Source organism: Vulpes vulpes, chromosome 13 (genome assembly GCF_048418805.1).
Source record: "Vulpes vulpes isolate BD-2025 chromosome 13, VulVul3, whole genome shotgun sequence".
Lineage (NCBI taxonomy): Eukaryota > Metazoa > Chordata > Mammalia > Carnivora > Canidae > Vulpes > Vulpes vulpes.
In genome coordinates, this window is record NC_132792.1 from 670,669 (window position 1) to 689,977 (window position 19,309).

Here is a 19,309-nt window from a genome sequence, read left to right on the forward strand (position 1 = left end):
AAGTGCTGGGTGTAGAGAGAGAGAAAGGTACCATCCTTCAGTCAAGGGCGACAAAGCAAGGACGGGGAACAAGGTGTCTGTAGGACTGACGGGCGCAGACACTGTGGGCAGCATTGCCTGCAGCCCTCCAGGGCCCGACCCTGGGTCCTCTCTATCCAGTGAGGGATCTTCCAGCCCAGAGAGCTTGTGGTTTGGCCTCAGGGTCAGGAAAGAGTATTCAGATCGAGCCGTGTCTCTGACTTGGGGGGTGACCCAGAGTTGTTGCTGGATCTTGGCTTTCACTTAGCACTCCCTGAGGGCTATGCCCTTGACCTCTGCACCTAATGGCCATCCTCTTGTTTTCACAGAGTGACTTGTTGGATGTAAACCAGATCATCAAGGACTTGGCCTCCATGGTGTCAGAGCAAGGCGATGCCATCGGTGGGTACCTGTGCTGCCCTCTAAACCACCTGCCCACAGACACTTGCCCTTTCCCCCAGGTGTGGGCAGGGCTGCCTCCCAGGTGAACGACACCCAGGGGGTTTGAGGTCTGAGCATGTTTTGCCCTCCCTCCTCGTGTCCCCAGGTCTCCTCAGCTCCTCAGGCAAGGCTGTGGTTGGGGAGGCTCATGCAGGAGGGTGGCCCACCCATTCTGCTCATTGAAGAGTCTGGGCCTCCATGCTTCCCCCTGGGTCTTCCTCCCACTCAAGGACTCCCCAGGGTGACAGGACAGGCTGTCCTGGGTGGGGGTGGGGTGGGGAGGGGGTTGAGGCTGGGGGTTGAGCAGATTCCCCAGCAGAGAGTGCTGCACATGTGGAGCCCAGAGCCACCTTGGAGCCGGCCACTTCTCAGGAAACGGGTGTGGTGGGGACAAGGCTGTGCCAGGGGTGGGCCCGTGTCCCCTCCACGTGAGTGTTCCTTCCACATGAGGACCTCAGCCCCATCCAGCCTGGCCTCTCCCCGCGAGGTGGCCATGTGGTTCTCCCTGCTACTGGGCCGAGTACCTGGGAGGCCTGAGCAGGTGGGGTAGGAGCTGCGGCTCTCGGGCCCAGAAGCATGGGGCTGACTCCTGGCACCCAGAGCCGCTGGCAGCACGGTCAGCTCCCAGCCAGGGTTCTGAGGTCTGTGTGTCCTGCTCCCCACAGGGCAGCCCGGCTGTCCCCCTGGCTGTGCTGCACCCCCAGGAGATGGGGGCCTGGGCGGGAGGGAGCGCTGCCCCCTGCGGCTGCTGTCCAGCAGGCTGACCTGTGCTCTTTCCAGAACCTGGGCTGCGTGCAGGGCTGTGCTCGGCGGCTGCCCCAACAGGCCCTCGCGTTGCTCCCCGCAGGCCCCGCCTGGGCTCCACAGCCTCCCACCCCGTACCCCTGTCGTTGGCCTGAGCGTGGCTGCCGCAGCCACTCCCACCTCTGGCCACTGTCTCCGGGCGGGTGTGCGAGTGTTCTGTCCGCTGCAGACGTCACCCAGACGGTCACTCCGTCCCAGTGACAGACTGATCGGGAGGGGCCGTCTCCAGGGGAGGGGGAGAGGGACAGGCGAGGACTGACTCGCGGCCGTGGGGTCAGGGCTTGGGGACCCTGGGGCACCAGGAGAGACAGCAGCGGAGACCTCGGGACCCCACCGTGTGCTAACGTGGGTGATCCTGCCGTGACAGATGAGGGTCGGGGGCCCGTGTGCCCCTCTGCAGGGACAGCGGGGGCCACGAGCCTGGCGGTGCTCTGCTCCCCGGCCCGTCGGCTGGCCTCTGCTTGCTCCCTCAGCCTCCGGTGCCTTTCCAGGGTCCAGCAGCAGCAAGGCCCCGTGCCGGCCGAGGTCCAGCCCAGAGCCAGCCGTGGCGGCCCTGCTGCCCGGGCTGGGCTGTGCGCCCCTGCGGCCGGGCCCCCACTGCCGCACCAAGACGCGCAAGCCCAACTTCAGCCCCCAGGAGACGGAGGTGCTGGTGCAGAGGGTGACACGCCACTACCCGCTGCTGTTCGGGGCGCTGCGGGGCACGCCCTCCCGGAAGCACCGCGTGTGGAACAAGATCCTGCAGGCGGTGAACGCGCTGGGCTACTGCCGGAGGGACCTGGGCGACCTCAAGCACAAGTGGCGGGACCTGCGCGGGGCCGTGCGCAAGAAACTGGCGGAGCGCCCGCGGGCCCCCGGCCTCGTCCTTACCCCCGTGGAGCGCATGGTGGCCGAGACCTTCTCAGCCCCAGCCCCCCTAGGCGAGGGCCGGGCTGCCGAGCCCCTGCCAAGTAAGTGGGCCCCCCAGGCCTGCCCCGTGCCGGGGTTCAGGGAATGGCCCCAGGGAGCAGGACCCTCGGGGAGGGCAGGGGGCCGGTGGGGATGACCGCCACCACGTGGTGCCTCTCTGCTTCTAGATGGGGAAGGAGCCGGGGGTCGGAGGGGCCTGCCTGCCCCGGGGAGCAGGGGAGCAGGGGCTCAGGCTCAGCCTCGTCCTGACCCCAAGCTGGGAGCCCTTCTGGGGGTGCCCTCACCCTGACACAGCACGGCCAAGGGCCTCCAGAGGCTCGGGGAGCAGATGAGGGGCCGGCTCCCCTCCCTGTCCCCAACCCCGTGTGGGGGAGGGGACCACCCTGACCCCTTCCTGTGCTCTCGTCATCGTGGGGGCTCTTCTCCCCCAGACCAGGTGGCCTCCAGTGGCTCTCAGCTTCCCAGAGCATGCTGACCCCCCCCTCTGAGCCCATGTGCCTGCCGACAGGGTCCTCTTTTGCTGGAAGTTTCTGTGCCTGGTGAGGAAGGCTTAGGGTGCTTGGTGGGGTCTCCCTGCCGCACGCAGCCACCTCCGGCCTCAGGGTGGTGCTGGCTTGGACTCCTGGTGCCACCTCCCTCCGTGCCTCCTCCTGCTGCCCCTCCTCCTCAAGACGCCTCTGAACGTCCTGGTCAGTCTGCACGAAGTGGCTGCGCCCCCTCGACTCCGCCAAGATGGACTCTCTGCTTCCCGGGGAGCTGCTGGAAGCACCGTGGGGACGAAGCCTGGAGCGGGACCAGCCCCCTCCTGAAGGCTGCAGAGTGGACAACAGGACTCAGCCCTGAGGGCCAGTCAGGGACCTCAGATGCCCCCGCAGATGGCTACGGCGGAGCTTCTCGTGCGCCGGGTGGGAGATGCACACAGGCGCTGCCCTTCCCTGGGGGCTGGCCTGGGTCACGGCCTGGGAGATGCCTGGGGCGGGGCCGGCCTGCCAGCCCAGGGGAGGCCACACTGTCCTGCAGGCAGAGCAAGGCCTGGTTTTGGGGTGCTGCAGGGTAGGGTGTGCACACTGCGGGGGCTGGCGGTGGGTGGTGCTGTGTGCCTAGGCCCACCCCACGAGTCCCCAGCCCTGGAGCAGGGCAGGAACCCGCTTAGGGCCGGGCGCCCCCTTCCCTAGACCCTGCAGTGCCCCCCGGGCTCACCTCCATCAGGGCAGCCAACTGCCTGGTCCCTTTGTGCCCCGGGCTCCTCCTGGGGGAGGAGCTCCCTCCTGGGCCAGTGGATTGTCACCCAGTGATGCAGTGAAAGGGAGTGGCCTGGGGCTGCACCTCCGTGGCAGGGCTGAGACACAGGGGGGCGGAGGGGGGGCTGAGACTTCCTGCGGGACCCACCGGTTCCCCGGTCTGGGCAGTGCTGGCCAGGGGCTTGGCCAGGGTCACGGCCGCAGGGGTGAGGCTAGCGAGTCGTGGGGGCCTCCGTGGGGGCTGTGCCTTGGGGTGCATCCTCCCTGCCCCACTCTCTGACCCTTGGGGCCGGTGCTGAGGGTGGTTCTGTGCGGTCGCCAGAGGCCCGGCCTGGAGTCTCCCAGCCGAGGTCCTGCAGGGCAGCTCCCGCTGAGCAGCCCCCGCGTGGGGACCAGGGGTGAGCCGAGGGCGCCCAAGATCTGCCCCCGACCGACCTGGCATCTTCAAGATGAAGCTCCGGGTTGCCGCGTGCCCACCTGGCAGCCCTGGGGGCTCAGGAGGAGGGACCCTCCCTGCACCATGGCCCCAGGGTGGAACCGCGTCTGAGGGGGGCTTTGGCTGCGGCGTCACGTGCAGCTCCGGGCCGTGCTTGGAGTGAGCGTTACCTCGGAGCTGGGCTCACGGCGACCCCAGGGCCTGTGGTCAGGGCTTTGAGGAGCTGAGAGCAGCCCAGGCTCTGGCTGGTTGCCGGGCGGAGGAAGGCCCGGCCAGGAGCGTGGCCCCCAGCCCTGTGCCTGGGCCCCGCCGTCTCCCCGTGCGTGGGGGCAGCTGCTTTGTCCTGTGTGCCCATCTTTCCTCGACGGGGGCAGGACAGGGGTGCTGCTGCCCACGGCCCGGGGCTGCACGGTGGGTCCGGCGCCTGAGCAGGGGCCCGGGAGGCTGCTGGGGGGTGAGCCCTGCACCTCTCCTTCCAGCGGGGCTGCTCCGGGAGGGGCTGGGCTCCAGTGAGGAGAGGGAACCACGGTGAAGACAACCCCCGGGGCCACCCACCGGGCGGCGGTGCCTGTTTCCTCCGGACCTTCCGGGCCCCGGCCTCGGGCCGCCGGCTCACCAGGGGTGCCCGGGTTGTGGTGCTCCAGGGGGGATGCAGGATGTGAATCCAACTGCTTCTGCCTCCGGAGTCCTAACCAGAATTTGAGAGTCTGGAGTCTGGTCCCCTTTTCCTTGGAGGAGGGGCTCTGCGTTTGCAGCAGCCGCAGTGAGAGCAGCTGGTCTGTGGACAGAGCGCCTCTCGCTGGGGTCACATGCCTCCCTCTGTCGCTACCAGGATCCCTGGTGGTGGAAGAGAAAACAGTGTAGACACGTCCTTCATCTGGGTTCAAACCCAGGTCCCTCTGTGCGCGAATGTCACAGTCCTAAGCCATCGCTCTGGGTGTCCCTGCAGCCTGGCCTTGTGTTCCTAGGAGGTCTGGTTGTGAATTTGGTGCGTGTTTTCATGATGCTGCCCTTTTACTGCCGGCGTTGCTGAGTGGAATTCTCTGGTCTCCTGGGGCTGCTCTGGGCCCCGTGAGGGTGGCTCAGGTGTGCCGCTGGTGTGACTTGCCAGGGCCTCATTGACACCCCACGAGCCCCGTGCCCGAAGCCCCAAATTGAAGTCGGAACCAGTCAGTCGCTGTCCAGAAGCCTCGGGCCAGCGCGTGCCCCCCAACCCCCTGCACCTTTGTTCACTGACCCAGGGAGGGCAGGCCTCTATCCGGGCTGGCTTCTGCCTTCTCCTGACTGGGCTGCCCCTGCTGCCCGGGGCACCTCCTGATGGCTCTAGTGGCCAGTGCCCACAGCAGCCCGGTGGCCCAGTGCCCGAGCCCTGCAGCTTCTGCCTTTCGGGCGGCTGGATTCCTCACCTGGCCTCCAGTGAAGCCAGTGTGGGGCCTATGACCACCAAGGGGGCAGCGGCCATCCAACCCCTCAAGCCTCTGTGCCTGGGCTCCCTGGGGCTCGTCCTTGGGGTGTCCTCAGGGTCTCCACTCTGTAATTCCTTCTATTGTCTTGATTTGCAGAGAGTATTGAAGCCAGCCTTGAGGCTGCGTCCTCGCACACAGAGGCGGCCAGCGAGCTCCTGGCTGGAGCCAGCCGGCACCAAGTAAGTCAGTAAGAGGGGACAGCCTGGCTGGCCCGTGGCCCCCTCGGTCCCGTCTCCCTGGGAGCCCAGGCCCTGCCCTATACTTGGGAGGGGCGTCCCCACAGGACCTTCTCTGAGCCCAGGTGGACTGGTGTGGGGGAGGGGAGAGGTAGGTCGGCGGGCTCTGCACCCAGGATGCTGTGCACCGCTGCCGGTTGTCTAATTCTGATTATTGGCTTCCTTACTCAGTTCCCAGCAAATATACCTTCTCCCAGCCCACCCCTGATACACATACACCTGAGTGTCCATTCTCATTGCATCAGTATTACCTAAACTCCCATGCTCAGGTCAGATTCTAGCAAAGAAGGGCAAGGAAGCCCAACATTTGGTGGTGGGCGGCCAGGGCCTTTGCCCAGCTGGCCTCCTGGAAGCTGGAGGGCAGGCAATTGGTCCAGAGCATGAGCAGGACCCACTCGGGGAATCTCCCTGCTATGGGCACTGGGCACAGCCATGGTTACTCAGGAGCTCACTTGCCAAGCTGCACGTCCAGAAGGCTCTGTAGCCTCTCCCTTCTTCCCAGAAGGGCAGCTGGGTCTGGCAGTGTCTGTCACCTTCTCTGACCCTCCTCTTGACCATCCTGCACCTGCACCAGCTGCCTAGGCTCCTGTGTGGCTCGGGTCTGCCTCTGGCCTGGCCCTGGGCTGGAGGCTGGGATGGGCCCTTCCTACCTGGAGCCATCAGAACTTGGCTTGGGACAGTTGGCTGGCTCAGAGGGAGAGCAAATTATCAGGCCTTTATTTGCTTGCAGATGCAGCCTAGAGCCGCCTGGGGTCTGATGGCTGGGCCTCCAGGCTGCCATGCTGCCACCGTGTGAGCAGCCCATCAGGCCAGGCAGGCTTAGGTCTTGGTCCGGCTGGGTGGGGGGCTGGGCAGCCATCCACTCACTCCTCACTCACTCACTGGCCCTCTGCTCCATGCTGGGCTCTGATGCACAGAGACGGACACTGTGGAGCTCATCACCCCACGAGTGGGCATCTCAGGGGTATGGTGGGATGGATGGTCCGGTCCAGTGAGCGGAGGGCCCTGGCCTGTGGGGCAGGAAGATTTCCTGGGAGAGCGCATGCTCCATCCTGGAGGCCAGGTAGTCATCCTGGAGGAAAGGACAGCGTGTGAAGAGGCCGAAGGTGGAGCTACACAGGCGAGCTCATAGGCTGCAGTGTGACCACTGTGAGGGGGCCGTGGGGGGCCGCAGGGCAGAGGGCTCCAGGAGAAGGTGGGTAGACGATGTCCTCATTCCCTGGGGTCTCTGGGAAGTCAGAGCTCTGTTGGCTTCCCCTCTTCTCCATCCATGGCCACCAGAGTGAGAAGGCAGGATGACTGAGGGTCGGCTGCACACGAGACCTGGTAAATGCTGCACCAGGAGAAGCAGGCTGTGCCAAGGTCTCATTGGCCAGATGGGACCAGAGGCAGACTGATGCCAACTTGGTGCTCACTGCTGGGCTCACGGCCCCACCACCTTGCGGCACGCCAAGGGCAGCCAGGCCCTCCACCTGGGACCTCTCCACCAGGCTTGGTCCTTCCGAGACCTCCAGGAGTGGAAGCTACAGGTTGCAAATGACAAGCAAGCAGACATGCCCGAAGCTCAGGGCCGGCCTCTCTCTGATGGGAACTCTTCCAAGTGGTGGAGCCTATCAGGCGCCCTCGACAGCTGCATCGTGAGAGGGAAGCAACAAGCCAGCAGGATGGCTTCCTCCATGAATACCTGGGGCCACCGGGGCAGAAGGATCAGCAGATGCCAGGACCACAGGAGGAAGATGTGACAGGAGGAGGAGCAGCAGAAGGAGGTGGAGGCAGCATGGATGGCCACCTATGTCCATGGACACCTCATCAGGCTCAGACCCCCATCCCTGTCCTATTCCCAGGAGGCTCATTGGACCCTGCCATCTGGGGTGATCCTGTCACTACCCCATTTCCATTGCAAAGCAGTAACCTCTGTGCCATAGGTGAGGTGAGTGAGGCTCAGACCCAGGAGGCACAACCCATGGTTGCTGCCACATAGGAATGTCGTCCCACTCACCTCCACTGGCATGTTGAGAAGTGTCCAGAAAGACAGGACATGCAGGACATGGCACAGCCCCACATTTCAGGTCCAGGTTTTCCCTGGGAAGGTCGCTGCACCCTGACAAGAGGAGGGTTAGACATCCCTATGGCCTGAATTGGGGATTGGAGGTCCAGAGAAGAGAAGGGTTTCCCAAAGCTGCACAGCTCTCAGGAAGCAGAGCTGGCTTTGGAGCCTAAGCTCTAGGATTTCGTGTCCAGGGCTTTTTCTGGGGAAGCTCTGCTTCATGTATACTCTCTCATTCTTCAAACACCTACTTGCTGGAGAAGTGGACCCAGAGATCAGTGGATGGGTGCCTAGATGGAGATGCATGAATAAATAGATGGGTGGATGGATGGATGGATGGTTAGGTGGGTGGACAGAAGTATGGATGGTAGACAGAGGTGTAGGTAAATGGCTGGGTGGATGGAGGATGATGGATGGATGGAGGATGATGGATGGAGGATGGTGGATGGAGGATGGTGGATGGATGGAGGATGATGGATGGATGGATGGAGGATGGTGGATGGAGGATGGTGGATGGATGGATAGATGGACAGAGGTGTGGATAAATGGATGTGGGTGGGTGGATGGATGAGTGGACAGATATGTAGTTAAATAGATGGGTGGCTGGAGATGGGAGGGATGGTGGATGGGTGGGTGGATGAAGCTATGAGTAGATGGATGGGTGGGTGAGGATGAATGATGGACATATGGAGAGATGGGCAGAGGCATGAGTAAATGGGTGGGCAGATGGATGATGGATTGATGAACAGAGGCATGAGTAAATGGAAGGATAGATGGATGGAGAATGGGTGGACAGAGCCGTGGGTAAATGGGTGGGTCATTGGAGGATCAATGGTGGATGGGTGGATGAATCGATGGTAGACAGATGGGTGGACAGAGGTGTGGGTAAATGGGTGGGTGGGTGGAGGATGGATGATGGATGGATGGGTGGATAGAGGTATGAGTAAATGGGTGGGTGGATGGAGGATGGATGATGGAGGGATGGATGGACAGAGGTGTGGTAAATGGATGGGTGGATGGAGGATAGATGATGGATGGGAGGATGGATGGATGGGTGGATGGATGGTGGATGGAGGATAGATGATGGATGGGAGGATGGATGGATGGGTGGATGGATGGTGGATGGAGGATAGATGATGGATGGGAGGATGGATGGATGGGTGGATGGATGGTGGATGGAGGATAGATGATGGATGGGAGGATGGATGGATGGGTGGATGGATGGTGGATGGAGGATAGATGATGGATGGGAGGATGGATGGATGGGTGGATGGATGGTGGATGGAGGATAGATGATGGATGGGTGGATGGATGGTGGATGGGCGGACAGAGGCATGAGTAGATGGATGGGTGGATAGAGGCCTGGGTAGATGGTTGGTGGATGGGTGGATGGACAGATGAATATAAGGAAAGAATGAAAGGAAGGAAGAAGATGGATGATGGATGAAGAAACTGAAGGGCGGGAGGTGAGTGGGTGGTATGTGTAGGTGAACAGGTGGGCAGACGGGATGGTGGATAGACAGCAGCCAGCTCGGTGGATGTGTAGACAAATGGCAGCGTGGGGGCTGGGCACTGAGGCTTTGCAGTTGCCGGGCTGAGGTTTGGACCTCAGTGTTACTGGAGGAAGACTCCCCCCGCGAGTCCTACTAGCTCCCTCGAGTGGGTGCTGCTGCCCACCTCAGAAGGGACCGGGAGGCCTCAGTGCTCCGTGTGCAGAGGGCCCCCCTCCGTCACCTCTCCCTCCCTCTGACGTATTGCCCCGGTCATGGCTGCTGGAGGCTGACGTTTCCTGTCTCCCTCCACCAGCGGACGAGGAGGATGAGGCCCCCAGCTGCCTGTGGCTACCCCTGCGGACCCTGGATGGGCCGAGCCTGCCTGAACCCGACCCCCTGGACCTCCGAGGAACTATCGCTGCGCCTACCTCCTCGCCCTCCCCACCGGCCTCCCCAGCCTCCCCAGCCTCTGCGCCACCTGCCGCTGCGTTCCCAGCTGCGTTCCCGGGGGCCCTTGGGCCCTCCCCGCCCTCCGCTGCGCCAGCCCCGCCCCCTGGGAGGCCCGCGGGGGAGGCCACCGAGTTTGAACAGCGGCTGCTGGACTCCCATCGGCGACAGGGTGCCCTGCTCTCCCACTGGTCCCAGCAGCAGAGCGCACTGATGGCTCAGCAGAACCTGCTGCTGCAGAGGCTGGCAGAGCAGAGCCAGCGGCTGGCTGACGGCGTGGAGGCCCTCAACCGGACCCTCGAGAAGCTGGTGGGGGCCTGCCCAGCACGGGGAGCCTCGCCCACGGCCCCAGAGGGCACCCTGCCTGGCGGAGCGGCCCGTGGGTCCACTAGAGGCTCCCAGGGCAGCCCCCAGGGCTCCCACCCAGGCCTGGAGGTCTTCTCAGGGATGATCCTCAAGGTGGAGGACGAGGTCTAGGGTCTGGCCCCCAGAAGGCCGCACACAGTGGGGACTCCAGCCCTTCTGAGAGCTGGGCCCAGGGACAGCCCGGCAGGGCTGGAGCCTCGACAGAGCCCGTGAGGACAAAGGACACTCACGACGTTGTCCCTGGGGCTCAACGATGTGCCAGGAAAGGCCTCGGAGCCAATCTGCAGGTCCTGGGCAGAGGTCTCATGGCTGGCTCAGGGACCTCATGGCTGGAGGGGGCAGAGGGGCACGAGTGGAGCCCCTGCTGCCATCCTGCGTGCTCACCAGCTGCGGTGAGCCCCTTGGAGGAAAGGGCCGGCACCTCCCTGCAGCCACAGGGCCGCTAGAGCGTCCCCAGACCTGGAAGGGTGGCTCAGCTGGGTGTCACGAAGGCCCCCGGGGACCCGGCAGCCTTCTCCTCCTGGATGTGTGGACTCTGCGGGCTGGGTCCTGCACTTTTCTTCATTCTGCCGAGGGAACCACGTCCCGCAGGCCTGGAGTCCTTTCTGCCCAGTTAGAGCTGTGGCTTGATAGACACGCATATGCGTATGTGTTACTGGGTACTGTATGGGGTGGGGTGCTGTTTTGTACCTACTGATTTTTCCTGCAAAAAAGTATTTTTCCTATATAAGCATAAAATAATGAAAAAGGCAGTAAAGGTAGTGATGATGCTCATCAACAAACGAGACGGAGCCCAGTCCTGATCTCGGGTGGGCTGCACCCTTGTGCTCAGCCCCGGTGGGGAGCCCAGAGCACTCGCTGGGTTTCTAGATTAGCCCCATCCGTTACCCACTGTGCCCCTGCTGGGTCCCTCGGGGAGCTGGTGCGCACCCCTGGCCCTCGCACACAGGGAGGCTGTGGGGCCAACAGGAGAGGGCAGGGCTCCCCACACCCCAGGGCCTCGCTGGTCCTGGGCCCTGTGCCCTCTGCCCGCCTCCCCTTTACCTCCTCCTGACCGTCGTGGCTAGAAGCCTCCGAGAGTGTGAAGTATTGGTGTGGGCTGGGCGGTGTGCTGGTTCCAGGGCTCCCGCGGAAGCCCCAGCCCTGGGGAGGGCCAGGACTGGTGTTACTGGCACACGGGCAGGACCCTGCTCTGGTTGTCCATTTTCACTGTGGGCCGGCAGCGTGCCGGTAACCTTGTCTACGGAAGAAAGCCTGGGCTCTTCAGCCGTCATCCAGCGGCTCCCTGGGACGGGGCCCGGGCGCCCTCCCAGCCTCCTCTCTCTCCCTCTGTGGGTGCAAGTGGTGCCTTTTGCTGTCCCGGCAGCCTCACGCAGATGGCCCCGCCCTGGGAAGGCTTCCTGCTACGCGGCAAACCTTGGATCCCTGCATGCCATCTCTGAGCCTCCCCTAACCTTCGTGCCGCGTGGACGGGATGCACCCTCTGTCCTCTATGCGCACTACAGATTGACATCTACCTCCCTACTTGCGACCGACACTGCTTCCTCCTGTTGCAGGCTGATGCCTTCTCCAGTCTCAGACTGAGCCCTGACCCTGGTCACACCCTGGGCCCTGACCTTGGTCACACCCTGGGCCCTGACCCCAGTCACTCTCTGGGCCCTGACCCCGGTCACACCCTGGGCCCTGACCCCGGTCACACTCTGGATCCTGATCCCGGTCACACCCTGGGACCTGACCCCGGTCACACTCTGAGCCCTGACCCCGGTCACTCTCTGAGCCCTGACCCCGGTCACACCCTGAGCCCTGACCCCGGTCACACCCTGGGCCCTGACCCCGGTCACACCCTGGGCCCTGATCCCGGTCACACTCTGAGCCCTGATCCAGGTCACACTCTGGGCCCTGACCCCGGTCACACCCTGGGCCCTGACCCCGGTCACTCTCTGGGCCCTGACCCCGGTCACTCTCTGAGCCCTGACCCCGGTCACTCTCTGGGCCCTGACTCCGGTCACTCTCTGGGCCCTGACCCTGGTCACACCCTGGGCCCTGACCCCGGTCACACTCTGAGCCCTGACCCCGGTCACACCCTGGGCCCTGACCCCGGTCACACTCTGGGCCCTGACCCCGGTCACTCTCTGGGCCCTGACCCCGGTCACACCCTGGGCCCTGACCCCGGTCACACCCTGGGCCCTGACCCCGGTCACACTCTGGGCCCTGACCCCGGTCACTCTCTGGGCCCTGACCCCGGTCACACCCTGGGCCCTGACCCCGGTCACACCCTGGGCCCTGACCCCGGTCACACTCTGGGCCCTGACCCCGGTCACACCCTGGGCCCTGACCCCGGTCACACTCTGAGCCCTGACCCTGGTCACACCCTGGGCCCTGACCCCGGTCACACTCTGAGCCCTGACCCCAGTCACTCTCTGGGCCCTGACCGTAGTTATTCCCGTAATACCTCTCTGAGACCCCTTTGGGCCTGGCCCCGTACTATGTGTGGAAGGTGCATACGTAAGCAGGGCAGACCAGAAGCCTCTCCTCCCGGAGCTCGTGGTCTGCTGTAGGAAACAATGCTAAGCTAGTAAATACTCCCTGGGTAATGGTTTCTGTGTGTAAGTTAAAACTAGATTTGGCTGTATTTGGCAAAACACCCAGGTGGCACATTTTAGAGAAAACAGGCGTTGTGACTTTTACTTGGAAGGTATCTGAGCTTGGTGATCCAGCACAGCAAGGTGGCTCTGCGGTCCCTGCAGACTCGCGTGGCTTGCTGGTCCCTACTCTGTCACGGTGCTCACGCGCCAGGATGGCTGCAGGACTCCCACCACGGCACTCACGTTCCAAGTAGCAGGATGAAGAGGAGGGATTAGGAAGGCACGTCCACTCCCTTTGAGGATGCTTCTGCGTGCACCGCATTCCGTTGGCTGGCCTGGGACCCGGCGGTAGGACTCAGTGCCCCCAGAGGCTGGGGAGGCCGTGCTGAAGAAGGCGTGTTGGCAGATGTCGGTGAGGCCCGGAGAACAGGTGGGGGAGGGGCTGGCAGGGAATCTGGGCTGAGGTTGGGGACCAGCAGCCTTCACCCCTGCTGTGGACTCAGGAGTTGGGGCCTGAGAGGTGACGCCTCCAGGTCCGTCTGCCTCCATGGCCCTCGTGCGCCCTTCAGCCTCTGCGGCTGGACCCTGTGCTGCAGACAGGGCCCCGGACGAGCGTGATGGGACAGTGGGTGCCTGCCCGCAGGCCGTGGGCCGGGTGCACGGGGAGGCCGGGCAACGCCTCAGGGAGAACGGAGGCCCCGGCTGGCCTTGAGGGCGGGGGCGCTCCTGCATGGAGGGGCCCCAGTGGTCCTGGGGTGCCCTCCTCACACCTGGGCTGGAAGCTGCCAGTCTTGGGTATGTGCCAGGGTAGCCCGAAGAGCCTCTAGGAGGGTTAGCCAGGAGCCAGCCAGAGCCATTCCTGGGGAGGAAGGTCTTCGGGAGCGTGCACAGGCAGCGGGAGGACGGTCAGCCCCTCGCCCTGCGATGGGGCTGCAGCTCCCCGGCCGCCAGCCTCAGAGCCCGTCCTGCTGGGACACTGTCCCCGGGCAGCACAGACTCTGAACGCAAGGGAGCAGGTGGGTGGTGAAGTCAGGGCTGGGGTCTCGTACCAGGTGCCCTTGGGCCCAGCGGGGGGGGGGGGGGGTGCCCTGGAGCACGAGCGTCCCAGTGGAGAGAAGGGGCCAGGACAGGGCTCAGAGGACCCTGTGTGGGAGGTGGAGTCGGGGCGGCGACAGAAGGAAGGAGCTGCCCTGTGGAGGAGGGGAGCCACGAAGGCTGCAGTGACAGATGCCAGCGGAGGCTTCCAGAAGGACCCGAGGGTGCTGAGAGGAAATGGTCCTAATTTGGGGTGTCTAGAAGGTGACAGTTGGCACGAGGGGGATGTTGCTGTGACAGTCTGTGGCTTGACTGCAGGGCCTCGGTGGTATGTTCCAGAGGCCGGAGTGGTGGGGATGGTGTTCACTGGAGCTGCTGCAGCCCTGGTACAGATGGCAAGCCTGAGTCTGGGGTGCATCGAGGGGTGACGTCCAGGGCAGGCCCGGAGCCCGGTCTCAGGACTGCAGCTTCATGCCCAGTCCCCGCCTGGCGCTGCCGCACCAGGTGAGTCTCGTGCATCCCCCGGAGGAGCCGCGGCACCTGCGGGCAGTTGGGCAGATCCGCTCTGGGAGGGTGGCTTAGACAGTCCCTGCAGCCCTCCTGCTATGTACGGACCAGATTAACGTGGAAACCCACGGTTTAAAATGTTTTGTTGCTTTGCAAAGAAGCCAAGGACCTGGTCTTGTTCCCTACCTGCCATCGCCTCCCCTGCTGCCCTCCTGGAAAGTGCTGGTTTCAGAAGCCAGTTCAGGGCTCATCCGAGATCCCAGAGATGCAAAGGCCCTTTGTGCAGGGAAGGGGCCAGTCGGGCCTTTGGGCTGCCCACTGCACGAGGGGCCCATGTGACCCCACAGTCCAAGGCCACTCATATGTGACGGGACCTCAGAGCAGAAAGCCGAGGAAGCAGGAGCAGGTGCAGAGGTAACAACGGAGGCCCTGTTTGTGGGCCCCACTGTGTGCCCAGGTCCACACGCTGTGTCCTCGCCCCCGGGCCCCCGAGGGTGACTGTGCTTGGAGCCGGGTCCTGGTGGAGGTGATTAGGGCAGAGGAGGTCCCGGGGGCCCTCATCCAGCCGGCCGGTGTCCTCGCAAGGAGGGGAGAGCGGGACGCAGACGCGTACCAGGGGATGACCACATGAGGACACGGGGAGGGGACGCCGTCCACCCACCAGGATGGGGGCCTCGGGGGAGCAGCTCACCCACGTGTGGGTCCCAGACTTGCAGCCGCCAGGGCTGGGAGGAAACCCGTTTCTGCTGTCTCAGGTGCCCGGCCTGGGTTCACTGAGGCGTCGAGCTGGCTGACACAGCCCCGGAGGGATGCAGCTACTGGAATTAGACTTGTAAGCATGTAGGTCCTGAGAAATATTTTAAAATAAGAAATCACAAAAGTTAACAATAGGAGATTATCAAAAGTGACCAAGTGGGTCTGAAAAAATCACCTCTAACTTTTAGACACAAAGAGCTGTGTGGACGGCCGTGCATCGGGCGTCTGGTCACAGAGGAGGTGGCAAACACTGGAGGGACACCAGAGTGCAGCACGGGCTGAGCCGGTGGAGTTGAACGGTGGAACGGGGCCCACTGGGGCCCAGGAGGCCGGAGTCTGGCGCAGGCCAGGCAGGTGCAGGGGGCGCAGGGACACCACACAGCAGAAATGCGACAGCTGCTCTGCCGGCCATGGGTGGAGACGCCGTGGAGCACCACGGTCAGCACGGAGGGGATCTTGACCCACGTCAACCACAGGGGAAAGGGGAGCCCGGTGAGGCCTTATCTGCTAAGTGTTCCAAAAATAACCATGGGTGTAGAGTCTCATTTCCAACAAAACCACCCATCAAGGACAAAGACAAGTGCAGGTGCTTCCATGCCAGTGGGAACCTGGTGGGCTCACAGGCAAGAGACTTCCCCTAGTGGAACATCTGAAGGATGGAGGAGGCGACGCTGGAGGGAAGATCTGTAACACAAGGACAGAGAGCCAAGAAATCAGTGAATACGTAGGCAACTCTCAACTAAGGACTGTGTGAAATAATAAAGTTATTTTGTAATAAAGTAATGATTATGACTATGGCATCTAACTTTTGTGGGGTTAAATTGTTAGACCCCACAACCAGACGTGGATAATATATTAGTTGAGAAAAGTTGCTAGAATATTCTCATCTCATATTGTTTGCAGGGAAGTTAAATATGGATTAATTTTAGCTTTTGTTAGGAATTATATACGGTAAAAACTCAAGGGCTCCTTCATCAAAATTTAAAACCTACGCTGTGCAAAAGACAGGCTACTCACTAGAGAGCAAATATTTGCAAGTCACATATTTGACAGAGGACTTGTATCCTGTACATGTAAAGAGTTCTCTAAATTCAACAGTAGGAAAAACACTTCAGTGAGAAAACGGGAAAAGATTTGAGCAGATGCTCACCAAAGAAGATTTACGACGGCCCCGTGAGCACCTGAGAAGACGGTCAGCACCCTGGGTGCTCAAGAAATGCAAAGTAAAACTGTAACGACGTTTTGCCGTGCACCTGCCCCAGAGGCCAGAGGGGGAGACCCATGGACCTGGGGGGCCTGGGCTGTCTGTGCTTCGCCCACGGGATGGCCACACTGAAAACCAGTTTGGTAGTTTCTTAAGCGTGTTGCCCAACAGCTGCACACCTGGCGTGTGAGTCGCCACACACACAATGTTGTCAGAGCCGCGGCACCGTGGTGACGGTGGCAGGACAGGCGCCATGTGGCCAGGGTGCGGCTGCAGAGGGCCCGCTGGGCAGTGGTGTGCAAGTCTTGGTGGCGCTGGCTGGAGGACGTGGCTGGATCACCCGGGGTTGGCCGTGCACACAAGGATCCAGTGAGATCTGAGGTGACGGTCACCTCTGGACCAGGAGTGTTAGGGTGTCTAACTTCCAAGCCGGTATAAATGGAATGAGAACGCAATGAAGCAAACACAAATTCTTACTGCACAAAAAAGGAAAAGGGGAAAAAAAAGAGGTGACAAAACTAACGTGGAAGGAAAAACATACAGCGAGTGGAAAAGCGGGCAATCAAGCCCGTAAGCACACCTCTGCACGTGGGGGCAGCGCCCACTGGATGCAGGTAAATCGTCTGATTGCAGGAAAATGATCTCTTTGCCGTTGACAAGAGGACAAGGATCAGGTGAAGACGCACCGATGGCCTGGCACGAAGTCCGCACCCGCGGTGCAGGGGGCAGAGCTGCTTTCAGACGGAATGGACGTCAGGACACATGTTCGTCAATATTAGTAAAATAAGAACGAATTAGATGTGGTGAAGAGTTACTGTGTGACAGGTGGCACTTGTCGTGAAGATGAGAACCCTAACCCGTAAACACCCGGTAAAAAAGGTCGAGGTGAGGTGCAGCACGACTGTCCCTCCCCGAGGAGCCCGACGTCGTGGGGAGCCCCTGCGGGCACTTGGGGGGACTGGGGCTTAGGTAAGAGGGTGCTGGGCCTCCCTGGCTCTCAGGACCCCGACACTGCACCCGGGGACGTGCACGGCGTTTGACCACAAGTGAGATGCACAAATGTCAACAGACTTCAGAGTTAGTAATGCAGGAAACACGCGATTTTTAGAAAATGCAGTTAGAGGAATGCGATTGTTGATGTAAGTGGTAAAAATAAATAAGTGTTTTTGTATGTTTGGAAATTTCAAAAGCCTCCTAAATAACTCCGAGGTCAAAGAAGCCTTCAGTGGGTGTGCGAGTTACCGGATGTGTGAAGACACGATTGAATAATAACAAAACACGGCACGTCAGACTCGGGGCGGGGGGAGCCTTCAGGGGAAATTCGCAGCCCGAGATGCTTCTGCCGCCAAGTCCCCAAGTCCGCAGGCCGCAGGCCGGGGGTTACTGCACGAAGGTGCCGCACGGATGAGCAGCCAACCCAGAGAAGCTGGAAGGGAGGAGCCGGACACAGGCCGCGCCCCGTCGTCACAGTCTCCTCGATGCCAGAAGTGGTCCCTGGGGAGACCTCGCAAGTGGACGAGCCACTAGTGAGGTTGATCCCGGAGGGGGGAGGGTGGAGGCCAAGGGTGGAGACTCAGGGGACAAGCGGACGGGCTCCTGGAGAAGCACAGCCGGCCCAGAGCGCCTGGCGGGGAGCACCCAGCCCTCGCGGCCTCTTAAGTGTGCTCCCCGGACCGCAGGAAGAGGCCCGGCCTCTACAGACGTTTCCAGAGAGCAGAGGAGGGGAGTCGCCAGCGTCGTGGTGCTCAGAGGCAGCCCGGTGGCCACGGAGCTCGATGGCCCGCCCATCCCAGGACCGCAGGCAGCGGGTGCGGGGGACAGCATCAGGCGTCCCCGCGGCGTCCCCGCCTGCCTTCCCGGAGCCCGAGGGGCAGGAGGACACACGCGTGTGCACGCTCCGGCTGTGTGCTGGCAAAAGTGACCGCGCTACGGGACCCTGAGTCGCCCTGCGGCCCTTGCCCAGCGCTCTCCCCTGCCGCCCCTGCCGCCTGGCCACCTCCCTGCCACACGTGCAGTGCCCCTCAGAGGACGGTCCGATTCCTGCCCCCGGGCCCACGCCCCGTTCTCTGCCAAGTAGGACACAAGTTCCACGGGCAGGGCTCCCGCCGCACCCCTGCCTGGCGCCTAGGACGGTGCCCGGTGCCCTGTGAATGCGCTCCTGGGAGTCTCTGCACCCCAGGAACTGGGGAGGGTGGGACTCCACGGGTCCCCCGGAGGGGAGGGAGGCCTGAGGAGCTAAAGCCCGTCCCGCAAAGGGCAGGGCTAGCGCCTGCGGACTGCAGGGAGAGCAGGGGACCCTCGGGGCTGAGGGCCCAGCCCAGCCCAGCTGCCCCTTACTCTCCCTCCCCCCTCCCTCCTCCTCCCTCCCCTGCACTTCCCCCTCCCTCCTGTCCTCCTCCTTCTTCCTCCATCCTCTATCCTCCTCCTCCCTCCCTCCTGTCCTCCTCTCCCTCCCTCCCTCCTGTCTTCCTCCCCCTCCCTCCTCCCTCCCTCCTTCTCTCTTCCTCTTCCTTCAGAAGTCAGTTGAGCTTCACAGGTGCTCAGGCTCTGGGATAGTTTTCTCAGGACCACGACTTGCCCTTTTCCATTCTCTTCTCTGTAAAATTAGGGGTTGGGGTTGGTCAGAATCTCATATGCGCTCGCTGGGTGCCTGGCAGTGTCAGGGGCCAGGTTCAAGCTGCCCAGGCCCGAGTCACCCCGGAGCCCTGGCCGAGGGAGAGGGAGCCCTGAGCCCTGGCCGAGGGAGAGGGAGCGAGCCTCCCAAAGGCCCCAGGGTGGGGGTGGGGGTTCTCAGGCTGGAGCCACCCGAGGCCACTGCCTCTGGACCAGCCTGACCCAGCCCCAGGGCACCAGGGAGGCTATGGGGGGCCCCTTCTCGGCCATCTGGGTGGCGGATGTGTTAACCAGGGAGCCCCGGAGGGGGGCCCGCTGCTCACCCCCCCACCCCACCCCCCGCCCGGCCTCCTGGCCTGCTGAGCCCGCTTCGGGGCGGGGGGTGGGCAGTGTTGGGAGCAGGGAGGGGCAGCTGCCTTTTTCCATCTGGCAGCTGAGCGGGTCAAATAGCAGCAAGTGGATTCAGTCCAGGCCTGAGTGTGTGACGCCCCTGGGCGCGGAGAACACGGGAAAATCTCATTTTCGTGATCAGATTGTTATAGATTCTCTCCTCCATCTGCTGAGAGATGTAAATGCGGATCGTTCTGGGCGCCGCGGGGGACAGCTGTGGGGGCGGGGGGGACCCTGTGTGCACTTGGGTCTCAGGCCAGGACCCCAGAGCCTTGCCCTTCCCCCTGCGCGGCTCCAGGCCCCCCCAGCCCCCCT

The 19,309-nt window shown here is 62.7% G+C and overlaps 1 protein-coding gene across 17 annotated transcripts in view; it reads left to right on the forward strand.

The window, feature by feature from the left end:
- Nucleotides 1–19,309, forward strand: part of TSNARE1 (t-SNARE domain containing 1) — a 145,701-nt gene that overhangs the window by 92,312 nt on the left and 34,080 nt on the right. For 7 of the 17 annotated variants that reach the window (XM_072733754.1, XM_072733755.1, XM_072733756.1 and 4 more), the window contains 3 exons: nt 348–420; nt 1,755–2,213; nt 9,405–10,656. In XM_072733754.1, coding sequence (XP_072589855.1) covers nt 348–420; nt 1,755–2,213; nt 9,405–10,015 — 1,143 coding nt within the window. In that variant the 3' untranslated portion in view covers nt 10,016–10,656. Of the gene's footprint in view, nt 1–347; nt 421–1,754; nt 2,214–5,411; nt 5,495–9,404; nt 10,657–19,309 lie in introns of those variants that run through there. The other 10 variants (XM_072733759.1, XM_072733758.1, XM_025985055.2 and 7 more) reach the window with 4 other exon arrangements.